Source organism: Nicotiana tomentosiformis, chromosome 4 (assembly GCF_000390325.3).
Source record: "Nicotiana tomentosiformis chromosome 4, ASM39032v3, whole genome shotgun sequence".
Taxonomy (NCBI): domain Eukaryota; kingdom Viridiplantae; phylum Streptophyta; class Magnoliopsida; order Solanales; family Solanaceae; genus Nicotiana; species Nicotiana tomentosiformis.
Genome location: NC_090815.1, coordinates 36719637 through 36736520, shown reverse-complemented (window position 1 = coordinate 36736520; position 16884 = coordinate 36719637). Strand labels below are relative to the sequence as shown.

General features: G+C 35.5%; 1 protein-coding gene across 9 annotated transcripts; it reads right to left on the bottom strand.

Moving 5' to 3' along the window:
• Positions 1-8476: 8476 nt before the first annotated feature.
• On the bottom strand, positions 8477-15150 carry LOC104089884 (F-box/FBD/LRR-repeat protein At1g13570-like). 9 transcript variants are annotated; one of them, XR_011415357.1, is made up of 8 exons: positions 14560-14977; positions 14256-14451; positions 14073-14134; positions 13175-13683; positions 12926-13090; positions 12533-12856; positions 11118-11249; positions 8477-8916 (listed from the first exon to the last, which is right to left on the bottom strand). XR_011415357.1 is itself a non-coding variant. In XM_070199729.1 (7 exons), exons 3-6 carry the CDS (start codon positions 14080-14082, stop codon positions 12560-12562), a joined length of 1293 nt encoding a protein of 430 aa, XP_070055830.1. In that variant the 5' UTR covers positions 14083-14134; positions 14256-14451; positions 14560-14977; the 3' UTR covers positions 10909-11249; positions 12533-12559. The 9 variants fall into 9 exon arrangements, 1 of the variants encoding a protein (XP_070055830.1); XR_011415358.1 differs by having other exon boundaries at positions 14073-14131; positions 14326-14451; XR_011415353.1 differs by having other exon boundaries at positions 13175-13995; positions 14337-14451.
• Between the last annotated feature and the right edge of the window lie 1734 nt (positions 15151-16884).

Here is a 16884-nt window from a genome sequence, read left to right as displayed (position 1 = left end):
TTATAATACAGTTATCATACAATCATCATACAATTCCTGAATATTTCTTCATTTTCAGTATTGTCCAGTCTCCCAGCAAAAGAATGATACAATTGACGATTTTTTAATAGTATAAAGTTGTCAGCAATTGTGGGAAGAGAGAAGATGGAGACTCTTGGCGTAAACTAAGGGATTTTGATTTTTAAAAAAGGAGAGAGGAGAGGAAGGGGGGGAAAAGGAAAGAATGTAATTGAATCTCTTAATTGAATGCACTAATAATGGGGTGGGAGACTTTTAAGGAGCAATAAATAAAATTTGAAAGAAAAACCTAAATACTTATTAAAAACTACAAAAGATAGAGAACATAAGTAAATAAGTTTCTAATATAGTATAGCTAGGTAAAAATCTCATTTTACCTAGCTATGCTATAATAGAAACCTATTTACCATCTTTATTAAGATTCTTTATTAATTACTTTATATATCTATATTTACAAGTTATATACAAAACCATAAAAAATAAAATTCAAGATCCCTTAATTTTAGCATGTCAGTTACACGACATCCACCCCCCATTTTCAATAATCCTCCCCTACTTTTAAGCTTCTGTTTCGTTTTTCTCTCTTTCTTAATAATCACCCAAAATTTCTCTTTTATTTTTATACCCCCTCCCCCCAAATTTCCGATTCTTTTCCTTTTCCAAAGATTTTCAAACTCAATTTCTCTCTTTCTTACTAATCACCCAAAATCTCTATTTCTTATTGATACAATGCAGACGAAATTCGGAATATTGCTCTATAATCAAGTTGCGGGTAAGTTTTAAATCTTGTTTTCTTTCTTTCTAAAATCTTTATTGTATGTGACTTGTATATGGGGGCTTTTGTATCTATACCCGGTTTTGGGGTCACAATTAAGCATACCCACTTTGAAAAAATATTTGCAAGCCTATCGATTTTACGATCAACTTCAGACAATTCCTGAATATTTTTTCATTTTCAGTGTTGTCCAGTCTCCCAGCAAAAGAACGATACAATTGACGATTTTTTAATAGTATAAAGTTTCCAGCAATGGTGGAAAGAGAGAAGATGGAGATTCTTTGTCACGACCCAAAATCCAATATAGGTCGTGATGGCACCTAACGCCGCCGTCAGGCGAGCCAACGATGATTTACCAATTTGATTGCTCATTTTATTACTTTCGAAGTCACAAATTTTAATAAAAAAAGGAGATTTACACTTCCAAGTCACGGGAACGTACAACATTTATAATTTATAAAAGAAATGAAAGGCGATAATAATGTACGAAATCCTAAGCATCAACTAGTATAACCCCAAAATTCGGTGTCACAAGTGCATGAGCATTTTCTAAGGGGTACAATAATAATACAATATTTGTCCAGAATATAATTAAGACAGGATAAAATAAATTGTACGATGGAGACACAGTGGTCTGCGATACGTAGTCTAAATTGAAGCTCACATAAAGTCTCCTCAACATATGCACCTAAGCGCCAAGATGCTCACCAAAGGAACTTGTCAGATCCTGCCCATTAGTGCAGAAGTGCAGCATGAGTACGTAAATCAACGTGTATCCAGTAAGTATCTAGTCTAACCCCAGAGAAGTAGTGACGAGGGGTCGACATCGACACTTACTAGAGGTCCAATAAAATAATATAATAATTCATAACAGATATGAAGTGCACAACAATAGTGGGATAAATCTGTAAATTTTATAATCTTCCAAATATTTCTTTTCAAGTATAAATTTCTCGATCTCGTAATCTACCTTAATAGCTCAGGAAATGCCAAGTATCGATATCAAATAAATAAGGAATACCATAAAAATGTCGGGCATCACAGGAAGGTTTATCTCGTGAATATTCGGACTACTAGCGATATAACACACGATTCTGCCGAGGTCGTTCGGCCCGATCCAGAATAATGTGTACACTGCCGAGGGTCGAGAGACACAAACCATAGATGCATCTATTATACTGCCGAGGCGTTCGGCCACTCCATAAGAAAGGAAAGAAGTTACCGAATTTTGAGACACGTGCTTACAATACAGTACATGAGCACCAAATGAATATAATCTTTACCGTTTCTCAAATAACTCGCACACAACTCAAAGTGTTAAGGCTCGGCCTAGTATACATATATTTATTTCCAAATCAAATTCAGTCATAACTTTAATTAATTAAGCCAGCAGAATGAATTCAAATAATTCAATTATTACCTGATAAAGTCCTAAGTCTACCCGGACATAAACATGTTTTAGCTACGTACGAACTCTCGTCACCTCGTGCGTACGTAGCACCCACAACTAGTTGCACATAACAATAAATATTACCTAGGGGTAGTTTTCCCCTCACAAGGTTAGACAGAAGACTTATCTCGCTATGAAGTTTCAAAACCGGCTCCAACGCCTCTCTAACTCTTCAATTCAAGGCAAACGATCCGAAACTAGTCAAACAATGTGCAACTCAATCAAAATATACTCCAATGCTTATGCTTAATCAATTCCTAACAATCTCCAACTCTGCTCTAAAAGTCATTAAAGTTAACTCTCGGGCACACATGCCCGGATTCCGAAAATTTTTGAAGATAAACATTACCCATAATAGTACGAACTCAAATATATAATTTGTTCCTAATTCAATGTCCAAATTCGTGGTAAATATCCAAAAATACCAATTTCTAGATTTTTTCACCAAAATCTCAAATTTCTACAAATTCGCATGCTTAAATCCATATACAAACCATGTATTTAACTCACAATGTGAAGATATTACTTACCCCATAATAGATGATGAAGATGGCACTCCAACATTGCTCCAAAATCGGCTCCCGTGAACGAAATGAAGTGGAATTGAGCCAAACCCCCGTTTTAAAGAACACACTACCCAGCGACCTTTCGCATCTGCGATCCATTAGCCGCTTCTACGGCTCCGCACCTGCGTAAATAACCATCGCAGGTGCGGTTCCCACCAAGCTCAGCCAAGTCCGCTTCTGCGGACAAAATGCCGCGCCTGCGGCCTCGCTTCTGCGACACTTCATCAGCAGGTGCGGTCCCAGCCTTCCCCAGCAAACTCTGCTTCTGCGCTCCAGTGGTCGCATCTGCAATCACGCAGGTACGCAGAAATTCCTGCGCACCTGCGACCTCAGCCCAGCTCACTCCCAGCCACTTCTGCGGTTCATTGCCTCGCTTCTGCGAGGTCGCTACTGCGGTGGATCTTCCACAGAAGCGGTTGCACTAGCAACCAGAATTCTCCAGCTTTTCCTTAAGTCCAAAATCTAATCTGTTAACTATCCGAAATTCACCTGAGGCCCCCCGAAACCTTGACCAAATATAACAACGCGTCCCAAAACACATTACGAACTTACTCGGGGTCTCAAATCACACCAAACAGCATCAAAGTTGTGAATCGACGATCGAAACCTTCCTTTAAACTTTCAAACTTTTAAATTTCGACGAACGCATTCGAACTATACCACAACATTTCGGAATGACGCCAAACTTGGCGCACAAGTCATAAATCACAATACGAACCTATTCCAAGGCTCGGAATCCCAAACGGACATCGACAACACCAAAGTCCACCTCAAACCAAACCTCCAAATACCAAATTTCCACAATAAGCGTTGAATTGCTCCCGAGCGATCCGATACTCACCCGTAACAAACGCTCAAGTCCGAAATCATCATACGAACCTATCGGAACCTTCAAATCCCAATTCCGAAGTCTTTTGCTCAAAAGTCAAACCTTAACCAATTCTTCTAACTTAAAGCTTCCGAAATTAGAATGTTTTTTCCAAATCAACTCCGAACTTCTCGAAATTCAATTCCGACCATACGTACAAGTCATAATACCTGAAATGAAGTTACACAAAGCCTCGAACCGCTGAACAACGCGCTAGAGCTCAAAACGATTGATCGGGTCGTTCTTGGCATAGTTTAAGGGATTTTGATGGAAAAAAGGGAGAGAGGAGAGGAAAGGCAAAAAAAGGAAAGGATGTAATTGAATTCCTTAATTGAATGCACTATTAATGGGGTGGGAGCCTTTTAAGGAGCAATGTATATAATTTATAAGAAAAAACTAGGTACTTATTAAAATCTGCAAAACATAGAGAACATAAGTAAATAAATTTCAAATATAGTATGGTTAGGTAAAAATCACTAAAATTAATTATGAATGAAACTTTGCGAATCTCATCTCTTCACGTTTTTAAACAAATAAAGTATCTCTTGATATTCAGTTTGTTATCTAATATTGATAAATCTTTTTTTTTTCTAAAGCAGATTTGCTTTACGCGCCTTCAATAGATCCTCGTCACCTTGAAGTCGCCTCACCCTAATCTTTCCTTCTAACTTGTTAGGATCGAAAAATCGGGTAGTGCAGAATTTAACCAAATAACGTTATAATGACAATAACAAAGACGATGCAAGTTGATAATAAAGACAATTAAAGTAGATAAAGAATACACCAATTTAACGTAGTTCGATAAGTGTGACCTACGTGCACAAGCGGATAGGAGCAATTTCACTATACCAGCAAGAGTACAAAAAAGAATACAAAATTAGAGTAAATACTCTAATTAATCCCAAATAACCTAAGAGAATAACCTCACAAGATCACTCCAAAGAAATGGTTCACACAAGTGTTTCCCAACACTCAACTCTCTTACAAATTACTATTAATAAATAAAGGAGAAGAAAGAAAGACAAGAGTGAAAATCTCTTGAATTTGTGTGTTTAAAATGAACTAATGGCCTTTCCTTTTATAGGCAAAAAGGCCTTGGCCTCTTAGTTGTAAAAAAAAATACAATTTGTGCAAATAATATCCACCACACAGTGCAATATTTTTGGGTCCCAAAGAATATTGCCAACAAAGTCTACTATGCAAATAGGCTTATGCTTATGTGAGATGAACTCCATTAGCCAAAATATTATCCATAATTACAAATCTCCACCTTGGCCTAATTTTTGCTGATATAGTAAATTTGCTTCACCTTCTCCGCAAAAGCCCCAATGAACATATGTCAAGTTGTCTAATACTGAAACTATAGTAGGGCCTATAACAGTGGATCCCAATAAAGTATACAACGAACCAGATCTGTGTGCTTTCATGATTAGAAGAGCACTTTGAAACATTTTTAGAACACCACATTCACCAGTGAATTTACACCAAAGGGATTCTAAAGTGCCTAAAGAGATGATATTTTTCTTCAACTCAGGAACATATCTAATATCGGTGAGAGCCTCACCACACCATTGTGCATTCTGATCTGAATTGTACCTTTGCCAATAACGTTATAAGTAACATTATTACCCAATTGGACAACTCCACCTTCAACTGAATCATATGTAGAAAACAAGTCCCTGCTAGGACACAGATGATATGAATAACCGGAATCTAAAAACTACTCATTGTCTGATCTGAAACTAGTTTCAATTGCTAAAAATATAGTTCCCTCAATCTCATTAGTTGCTACACTAGCTTCGGCGGTGTCAGTATTTTTGTGCTCATTTTTTCTTTCTTTATGCTTTTCTTTATTTTTCATTTTATAGCATTCAGAGATACTATGACAATAGCGACACTCTAAATTATTGTATCTGGATATGGAGTCGGTTTAGCCCCTAACAAACAAGCCAACTTCCGCTTGAATTCCACTAGCTTCCCTAGTAATATCACTATCTATCTGTTCTTTTGATTTTAAGATAGATTTAATATCCTTATAAGAGAAATTATCCTTTGCATAAAGCATAGTATCTCTTATATGCTTAAAAGATGGGGGTAGATAACAAATCAGTTACACGGCTTGATCCTCATCTTTAATTTCAGCATTTATATTACTCAAATCCATAAGAATGGAATCAAAGGTGTCAAAATGAGAGAGAATAGAGGTACATTCACCCATACATATTGTATAAAGCTTCTGCTTCAGGTAAGTCTATTTTCCACCGTCTTCTTCATGTATAAGGTTTTTAATTTTTCCCAAATGCCTTTGGCTGTGGTTTCTATAAAACTTTCACGTATAATCTAATTTGAAAGATTTAAAATGATACATGATTTTGCCTTTTTGTTTATGACGGCAAACTCCTCGTCCGTCATTTTATCTGACTTCTTATCCTTTTCTTGCAACGCCAAATCTAAGCCATCCTGAATTAGGATAGATTCCATCTTTAATTGTCACATTTCGAAGTTTGCACTTCGATCAAATTTCACAACATAAGTCTTTGTTAAAGTCATATTGGCTACTGAAACTAACCCGATTAGATCTGGCTCTGATACCAATTTGTTAGGATCGAAAAATTGGGTAGTGTAAAATTTAGCCAAACAACGCTATAATGATAATAACAAAGACAATGCAAGTTAATAATAATGACAATTAAAGCAGATAAAGAAGACACCAATTTATTGTGGTTCGGTAAGTGTGACCTATGTCCACAAGCGGATAGGAGCAATTTCACTATACCAGCAAGAGTACAAAAAAGAGTACAAAATTAGAATAAATACTCTAATTAATCTCAAATAGCCTAAGAGAATAACCTCACAAGATAACTCCAAAGAAAGGGTTCATACAAGTGTTTCCCAACACTCAACTCTCTTACAAATTACTCTTAATAAATAAAGGAGAAGAAAGAAAGACAAGAGTGAAAATCTCTTGAATTGGTGTATTTAAAATGAACTAATGGCCTTTCCTTTTATAGGTAAAAAAATATTGGCCTCTTAGTTATTAAAAAAGATACAATTTGTGCAAATGATATCTACCACACAATGCAATATTTTTGGGTCCCAAAGAATATTGCCAACAAAGTCTACTATGTAAATAGGCTTATGCTTATGTGAGATGAACCTCATTAGCCAAAATATTGGCCATAATTATAAATCTCCACCTTGGCCTAATTTTGGCTGATGTAGTAAATTTGCTTCACCTTCTCCGCAAAAGCCCCAATGAACATATGTCAAAATTTAATGCCATCAAAATCAGACAAGTTGTCTAATACAGAAACTGTAGTAGGGCCTATAACAGTGGGTCCCAATAAAATATACAACGAACCAGATCTGTGTACTTCTATGATTACAAGAGCACCTTAAAAAAATTTTAAAACTCCAGCTTCACCAGTGAATTTACACCAAAGGGATTCTAAAGCACCCAAAGAGATGAGATTTTTCTTCAACTCAGGAATATATCTAACATCGGTGAGAGTCTCAACACACCATCATGCATTCTGATCCGAATTGTACATTTGCCAATAACGTTACCAGTAACATTATTACCCAGTTGGACAACTCTATCTTCAATTGAATCATATGTAGAAAACAAGTCTCTACTATGACACAGGTAATATGAACAACCAAAATCTAAAAATCACTCATTGTCTGATCTAAAACCAGTTTCAGTTGCTAAAAATATAGTTCCTTCAATCTCATCAGTTGCTACACTAGCTTCAGCGGTGTCAGTATTTTTGTGCTCATTTTTTCTTTCTTTATGCTTTTCTTTATTTTTCAGTTTATAGCATTCAGAGATAATGTGACATTTCTTATGACAATAGCGACGCTCTAAATTATTGTATCTGGATATGGAGTCGGATTTGCCACTAACAAACAAGCCAACTTCCGCTTGAGTTTCACTAGCTTCCCTAATAATATCACTATCTATCTGTTCTTTTGATTTTAAGATAGATTCAATATCCTTATAAGAGATATTATCATTTGCATAAAACATAATATCTCTTATATGCTTAAACGATGGGGGTAGATAACAAAGCAGTAACACAACTTAATCCTCATATTTAATTTCAGCATCTATATTACTCAAATCCATAAGAATAGAATCAAAGGTGTCAAGATGAGAGAGAATAGAGGTACCTTCACCCATACGAATTGTATAAAGCTTTTGGTTCATGTAAAGTCTATTTTCCACCGTCCTCTTCATATATAAGGTTTTCAATTTTTCCCACATGTCTTTGGCTGTGGTTTCTACAGAAATTTCACGTAAAACCTCATTTGAGAGATTTAAAATGATACCTGTTTTTGTCTTTTTGTCTATGACGGCAAACTCCTCGTCCATCATTTTATTCGACTTCTTCTTTTTTCCTTGCAACGCCAAATCTAAGCCATCCTGAATTAGGATAGCTTCCATCTTTAATTGCCACATTCCGAAGTTTGTACTTCGATCAAATTTCTCAACATAAGTCTTTGTTAAAATCATATTAGCTACTGAAACTAACCCGATTAGATTCGGCTTTGATACCAATTTGTTAGGATCGGAAAATCGAGTAGTGTAGAATTTAGTCAAATAACGTTATAATGACTATAACAAAGACAATGCAAAATGATAATAACGACAATTAAAGCAGATAAAGAAGACACCAATTTAAAGTGGTTCGATCAGTGTGACATGCGTTCACAAGCGGAAAGGAGCAATTTCACTATACCAGCAAGAGTACAAAAGAGAGTATAAAATTAAAGTAAATACTCTAATTAATTCCAAATAGCCTAAGAGAATAACCTCATAAGATCACTCCAAAGAAAGAGTTCATACAAGTGTTTCCCAACACTCAACTCTCTTACAAATTATTCTTAATAAATAGAGGAGAAAGAAAGACGAGTGAAAAACTCTTTAATTGGAGTGTTTAAAATGACCTAATAGCCTTTTCTTTTTATAGGCAAAAAGCCTTGGCCTCTTAGTTGTAAAAGAAAAGATACAACTTATGCAAATGATATCCACCACAATGCAATATTTTTGGGTCCCAAAGAATATTGCCAACAAAGTCTAGTTTGCAAATAGACTTATGCTTATGTGAGATGTACTCCACTAACCAAAATATTGGCCATAATTACATAATTGTTCCATTTCCACTTCTAGCGATTGTTTCCACTCGAGTCTTCTAAAATAATAGTCGATCTTCCTCTGATAATTTTCTTTCTCCTCCTGCCATAACATCATCAAATTTTAGATAAAGAACCAGCACATAGAGTACACCTAAGGATGGTGTTAAATAACTTGAGCAAAGATTTATAGCTCGCAGCTTTTAACAAATCTTGATCTGCTTTGCAAAAATTGGTCCAGACCAAAATCTTCACTGGAATTCATGGGCAATATTACTCGAGTTCTATTGGTTTGCTACGTAATTGTAAAGCCGTGGGTAGTCATGACATAGCAAAAGAAAACAAACCTCTACATGAAACTGAAAACAGATTCAATTTGGTGATAGCTATTTTGAATCTTTGGTTACTAAACTGCTACTGTAGAAGACTTTAAGCATCCAACTTAAAAACCCAACATGTTACAGCATATTTTAGGAAAGAAAGGGGTCCAAATACATAACCATTAAAATTTATCCATATTCCCCCTAATGTAATTAATACTATTCTTCTTCTTTACCCTATTTAGGCATTCAATTTTCTTTACCATTCGAGAAGGACTTTGGTATATACAATCCAATGATCCAGAATCCCTACTTGTACATAGAAGACGGAAAGGTCCAACAGACTCATTTCAATTCCTTCTCATGTCTTTCATATTACGTCTCATGAGAGATTTTATCATGCTACTATCTCAGAGGTGCTTGAAAATTGGGATGAAGAGCTTCCAAGTTCAACATTACACTTGTACAGAATCACTTGTGATGTTGTCAATCACATCACAATGGGAGATGAAGTGGCTCTTGCCAAGATCAACAATGGAATTACTTCTTTGCTTGAATAGAAAGGGGCTATCTAAACATTTAAAGAAGACCTAGAACACTGTAACTGCTGCCATCTGGTGGTGGATTTGGAAAGAAAGAAATAAGGCAGCCTGGTGCACAAAGCTCCCCGCTATGCGCGGGATCCGGGGAAGGGCCGGACCACAAAGGTATATTGTACGCAGTCTTACCCATTTCTACAAGAGGCTGTTTCCACGGCTCGAACTCGTGACCATGGCAACAACTTTACCAGTTACGCCAACGCTCTCTTCTGGAAAGAAAGAAATAAAAGATGCTTTAAAAGACAAGGAGCTCTATCTGGAAAATCTTATCTGACTGTATGTTTTATGGTTTCCTTTTGGTGTAAATTGGATTTAGTTGAAGAAGCCAATGCCCTGCTACACTTTATACAATCATTTGTATAGTTAGTCAGGGTTTACTTTCTTAGTGCTGACTTTTAACATCAATAATACTTACCTCTTCAACCCAAAAAAAAAAAAAATGATTCCAGTGCCACTGAATCTCTATATTTTTGAGAATGGTCAGATTTGAAATAAAAAGATGTAGAACAACACTAAGCTAGCGTTTGGCCATAGATTCCCAAATTTGTTCTAAAAATTCTGAATTTGGTGAAGTTTGGTTTGAAGATGAAAATGTGTTTGGACATCAGTTTTCAAAACATATTTCCCAAATTTATTTTGGAAAACATGAAACGTGACTTATACCCACAAGTTCTAAAAACTATCACAAATACCCAACAATACCATTATCAATAACATTCATTATGTTATCGCAAACCAGAGTCCTGAACATAAATAAATTTGATACAAAATTATCATTTTTATAATGAACTACATGATACACTATCAAGTGACCGAGAAGACGAAGCAACATTGTTATAAAATAATAAATGGTGGACTCTTTTATAAAATAGAAAAGTTTGGGGCATATTTTGGCCCGAGCTGGTTTTGGGATTTGGAATTTTGCCAAAATGTAGGCAAAATCTATGGTCAAACATGTGTTTGCCAAATAAAACCCAAATTTATTTTGGCAAAATCTATGGCCAAACGGGTCCTAAGACTTAGTACAATTCGGATCGGCTACATGAATCCTCACTTGCACTCTAGAGAAATTTAGTACTCTAGCTTCGAAACACGGTGGATAACCAGTGTTAATTTAATGAAAGACAACCTATGTCTAGAATGATTTAATTTCTCTTGTTCCACGAAAATAAAAGATAGCCAGTAAGTTGACTCCACTTAGATATTAGAAGTAGCATTTACATTTGACAACATGAACTCTCAAATCTTACTAAGTCAACGTGATAGATAAGTTCTGTTTACCAAAAAGCAGAAAAGCAGCACCAAAAGGCAAATCCAAATCAAAGGGAAGTTCTATTTGTATCAAACATAGAAAAAATCTCTTAATTTTTATAAGCTATACATACTTGGCTGTCTTTTTCCCTAGAAGCCAGCACTGAAGCATTTTCCTAAATGTTTTCCCATAATAAGAACGCAGATGCCCTCAAAATATATGATACATCTCATCGAGAAGAGTAAGGAATCCAATCCTGGAGATCCTGCAAGGTTCCAAAGAAGTTGATATCATGTAAGACCAAGCAAACTTGCAGCGGTAAGTAGGCATAGATGCTACATATCTTAAACATAGTCTATCAGAGTTCATTTTTGTGTCTGTACTTTTACTGCGTTCAAAAGAGAAAATTACACAAAGCATTTCATCATTTGAATGAACATAAAGTGGATTCCGTACTGTCAATAAGAAAGTAAACTGCATGGCTAAAGCGTCCATCCTAAATATCATCAAGAAGAGTAAGGAGTCCAATCCTTATAAGTTGATTAAATGTACTTAGAAGTAGAAAATTCCTACCTAAAAGGTTGCGTCCGCTACCTCTTTATGGTCAAGAAGTGGTGAAAGAAAGTTTTTCATACATGCTTTAAACCTGGTAATCACCTATAGAAAATTGAACAATAGGTTATTTTTTATGTCGTCTTCATTTTTTGCTTGCTCCATCAGACATAAAACTAGCAGCATACCCCTTTTGTCTGAGAGTAGGTAATTACAGAGTAGATCAATCAACTATCAAAATGAAACAGAAAATCTATATCTTCAAGTAACACTGATAAGACCATCCATTAATTAAACACTTGAATGTTTTTGTGCTAACAAAGAATATAAGAAATGTGTTAGCTTTAATCAAATATGTGTCCTTGTGCCACGCAGGTGGACACTGATTTAGTAGAATCAACTTAAAAGCTTCGAAATTTAACATATCCGTGTATTCAGAGTACACCCTTTTGTCCAGTGATACATGAATGTATATATGTTTATTTTAGCTAAAGAACTAGTGCATTATAGTAAATCATAGAATTAGTTTAACCTACTGATGGCGTTAAATAACTTGGCCAAAGATTTATTCTTTGAAGCTTTTAATTGTGAATCTGCTTTGCAAAAGTAGCCCAAAACCCAGGAATCTTTATATGCAATTCATGGGCAATATTACACAAGTTCTACTGGTTTGCTACAGCATTGTAAAGCCAGCCTCCGTAACACAGTGATGACATAGCAATTGAAAACAAACCTCTACATAAAAATATAAATATATTCAATTTGGCTATAGCAATAGTGAATCTTTGTAATCAAAGCAAAAGCATGAATTACTAAACTACTACAGTAGAAGACTTAAAATATCCAACTAAAAATCTTAAAGTAATGAGCAAAGCACGAGGGCACGACTATTATAAACTATTTGGAATTTGAAAATGTGGGGGTAGATATATTGTTTTAATAATTTCTTGCACATGTGACAATACTTCAGGAAAGAAAGGGGTCCAAATATCTTACCTTACTGTCAGCTGGTAGTGGTACTATTTAAGACACACATGGAAAATAAAAAAGCTCAGCCTTGGGAGATGCTCTCGGAAAACGCATTAATTCTGTCGTGATATTTCTTTCTTCTGTGGAATCAAAGGCTCTATTTTGCTTAATGTTCATCCTTACCAAAGATGGAGTGCGAGCAAACAATAGCTTTATGAAAAGCAGTTCCTCTTTTGAACCCATAAACGAACGTATGACCGCATGTTTGAGCTTGTTTAACGGTCGGTCCAAGCATACTGGTGTGTCTACATATTTTAAAACTGCATCAGCGTTGTTGCTAGTAGTAATGGCCTGATAGTAAAAATAAATACCAAGTCAGTTTAGCTTCTCATATGTATATATACACATAACCATATGTACCTTTCTTATCCGAATCTCAAGGTTACTCAAATTGGGGAAACAATCAATTAGTTGTAGAGCACAAGAAGTCTGACCCAATTTGCCAAAGTCTACACTTAACGTTAGCTTCCGCACACAGTCGAGTGTAAAAGGAAGCCCCTTAGGAACTGTGTTTGCACTCAAAAGCTTTGGAGCAAATACAATAATTAGAATCACGTGTATATGATTCTTATTTTAATATATCCAAGCCAAAAAATGTTTGTTTCTTACCTCAAGGAAATACGAATCCAATTGAAGTACCTCAAGTGAAGGCAAGCGAAGAAGAAGCTGTTCCAGAGTTGATCTCTCAACATATTTCACACTATCAACCACTTTGCCTACAAGTCCTAACCGTTTCAACTTTTTGCAGTTTGTAAAGCAATTTAGCTCAAGATAGTGACTCTCACAAACAATCAAGGACAACAACTGCGATGAAACAATTTTCAGGTGTTGAATGCCATCACAGTACTTCAACGTCAAATTGGTAAAAAGGGGGGCCTTGATAACAAAAAACTCTGAGGCTAGCACAAAGGTTACTTTTGACAGATAGAGTGTTATAAGATTGGGAAAGCCTAGAAAAGAGGTTGGTGGTTTGAAGACACAGTTGAAGAGTTTCAAACGTGTTAGTGTTGGACAATTAAATATATAAAAAGGCAGTTTATAAGTAGTATTATTTGACATGTTAAGAGTTAGCTCCTTGACGCCATTTCTGGTAACATAGAGCATCCATCTATCAATATCTGGATAAGGAGATAAAAATGTCATTGAAACATCAAGGATAAACTTCACTATGTCTCCAGTATGCTGTAACAGAATCTTATCTATTGTGTCTATCAAGTTGAAAGCAGACTTTTTTGTTAACTTAAGGCAAAAATTCTTATCGAGCACCAGATATGGAAGCGTGGCCCAAATATATCGCCATTCTTTGGACAAAATACTAGTTCTTGCCGCTTCTTCTACAGGCAGGAGCTCAAGAATACCATCTATAACATCTCTTGGCAGAGCGCTGATTCTATCTTCTCTATTCCCCTCAACAGAAGTTCTTTTACTATCTATTAGAAGAAGTTGAATTAGTCTTAGGCATAAAAGTTAAAATCCAAAAAGAAAAAAAACGCAGAATCATATATACCTTGGGTCATGATGATTCTTAATTACAGAGCAGAACAGTACAGTACCCAAATGCAAAAGCTGCTGCCATCATGCACAATTAAAATGACATGAGACAAATTTTGAGTCTAATAAATTAAAGTAATAAATATAAATACATATAGTAAGTGAAGATATAAATTTTAGCTCTTCAAATGATATTTACTCTCCGGCGTTCTCAACAACAACAACAACGAACCCAGTGTATTCCCATAAATGGAAGGGCAATGTGTAACCTTAACCCTACCTTACAGAGGTTGTTTCCGATAGATTCTCGGCTCAAGTAACAGTGGAACAACTTGAAATCTCGATGAATCGAGGAGAAAAGCATCTACCCTTTCGAAAAAAGATGGAATGGCGACCTGTGGTAAGAGAGCCTTTAGCACAAGAGCGAAGGATGATGACTGATTCAATTGCCCTCTCTACTCAATTGATTGAATATAGTTGCGTGAAGCAGCATAAGTGCTAACCTGATCTAAGGAAGGAGGGGAATGCGAAAGCAAGGCTATTCCGGGGCGTCAAGCGTTCTCAATTAGTGAATGAATATGCAATACTATGGCTCATTATTTTGAGTTGCTCTCAATCTTCATATTTCATTCATTTGTTAAAGAATCTTGAGTGTCAACAGTGCTAGTTAGGGAATTTGAGCATGATTTGCGCCAACTATTCCCGAGCTATGTGCGTTAGGCGCCAACTAAATAGTGTCCCGCCCGGGGCGAGCCGCGGGAGCCTCAAAGCGAGCCCGAAGAAAGCGTTGTGGTTTTATATGGGGCGAAGTGCAAAATCAGCCAATTTTTAGGACCCTTATTTAAGGAACAGCTAAAACTTACAAAAGTTTATTAAAATTTACAGCACCACTTTAGCATGTAAAAGAGAAGTATGAATGAGACTTACCGAATTAGAACCCTGCTACCCAGAGAGACAGGATACCGTGGCTGAAGAGAGGGAGAGGAAGATAGGGTAAAATCTTTGGTTTTAGGGATTTTTGGTTTGGGCCCTTTGCCTTTCCTTTTTATTGTGATTTTCTTTACTTGTTTTTTGAAGTCTCGGTCCCCCAGACAAGGAAAGATTTATTAAACATCAAACAGCGAACCAACGAAAAAAAAAATTGAAATTTGATGTTTTTATCTCAATTTTGATATAATTTTGTGAAGATTCGAGGTGATTTTTGTTAGAATTTCAGTTTGAAACTCGAAAAAGAAGACATATGCAAATTGTATATATTTTATATGTCGGGTGTATAAATGACATACAAAATATATACAAGTAATATAATTGTATACAAATTGAATTTAAAATTATAATTTTTTACTGTACTTTCTGTAAATAGGAAAACTTAGATAAACCAGGTAAATAAGTTTAAAATCTTTGTATATATACAAACAAAAAAAAAGTCCCGATTTTTATAAATAGTTCGGAAAAGAGGACATATTCTCAATCTCTTTTACATTTTAAACATATTAAATTTGAAAAAAAAAAATAAACACGCGACTTTTGACTGGCAAGAAGCAACGACCTTCTAGTAGTAGAACTGCAGAAGTACAGTGAAGTTTTTGGTATATACAATCCGATGATCCAGAATCCCTACTGTTTGTGAATGTAATATTGGCGATTGGTCACATTTGCGATGCAAGGATTTCGTTTGCATCAAAAGAATTATCAGATGGTTGAGGCGGAGTCAGGATTTGAAATTTATGGGTTCAGGATTCTAAATGTTTTAAATTACTGAGTTTTAAATTAATAATTTATACATGTTCAATGAATTTTTTTAAAAAAATACATGATTTGAACGAAAGCTACTGAGTTCGGCCGAATCCGTAAGTTATACTCTCCATCCGCTCCTGTCAGATGGGATGGTGCTAGGAATGGTAATGGGGTGGACTAGCGGGTTTAAACCTATGCGGGTGCGATGCGGGTGCGATGCGGGTTGAAGCTTATGCAGGTGCGTGCTGCCGTGCGGGGTGGGGCGTATTTGTATAAAAAAGAGATTAAATTAAATGCGTACGGGCGGGTTCTTTACCCTCCATTGCCTTTATATATCCAGTTTTTGGACACAGAAAGACAATTCCTTTTTTAATCAAAATCTTCAAATACATATTGAACCCCATTCTATAGGAAAATTATATCGTTGTTTTTTCTTTTCTTTTTTTTATTTTTTGCCAAAAAATATTTACCTGATTATGTGTTTGATTTCTAGTAATATATTTTTAATTAGGAGTAATAAGATTCTTGGAAAGCAGCTTATAAATTACGTTAATCATTTATTACTATTAGTTCATAGTTTATCAAAACAAAATATTAATCAAATTTCAATACTATAATATACCTTGATTATAAGCACAGCTGCCAATTTATCTTTTCGGGATGTTATATATTTTTTCCATTCGCATGTGCTAATATTTTGTAGATAATGAAGTTTAATTGTCAGATTTTAAAAGTTTTACCTTATATACTAATCGATAAGTGAAATTTTATAGATATCATAAAAATTTTAGTCCTAAACTGTTTTATAAATAGCATAATTTTTGGTTCAACATATTGAGTGAAAAATAGATAACTGGGTCATTAAAATATGTTACTAATCAATAGAAATGAAAAAGGATAAATAGAAAACAAAATTAAAGAAAACTTATGCGGTGCAGGACAGGGTGCAGTACAGGGCGGATCTAGCAAGGTGAGGCGGGACGGGTTGAAAACAAAAAAAAATTCACTATGCAGGGTGGATTGAGCCATTGCGGGTTTAGGCTGAACCCGCCCCACAACCATCCCGCCCCATTGCCATTCCTAGATGGCGC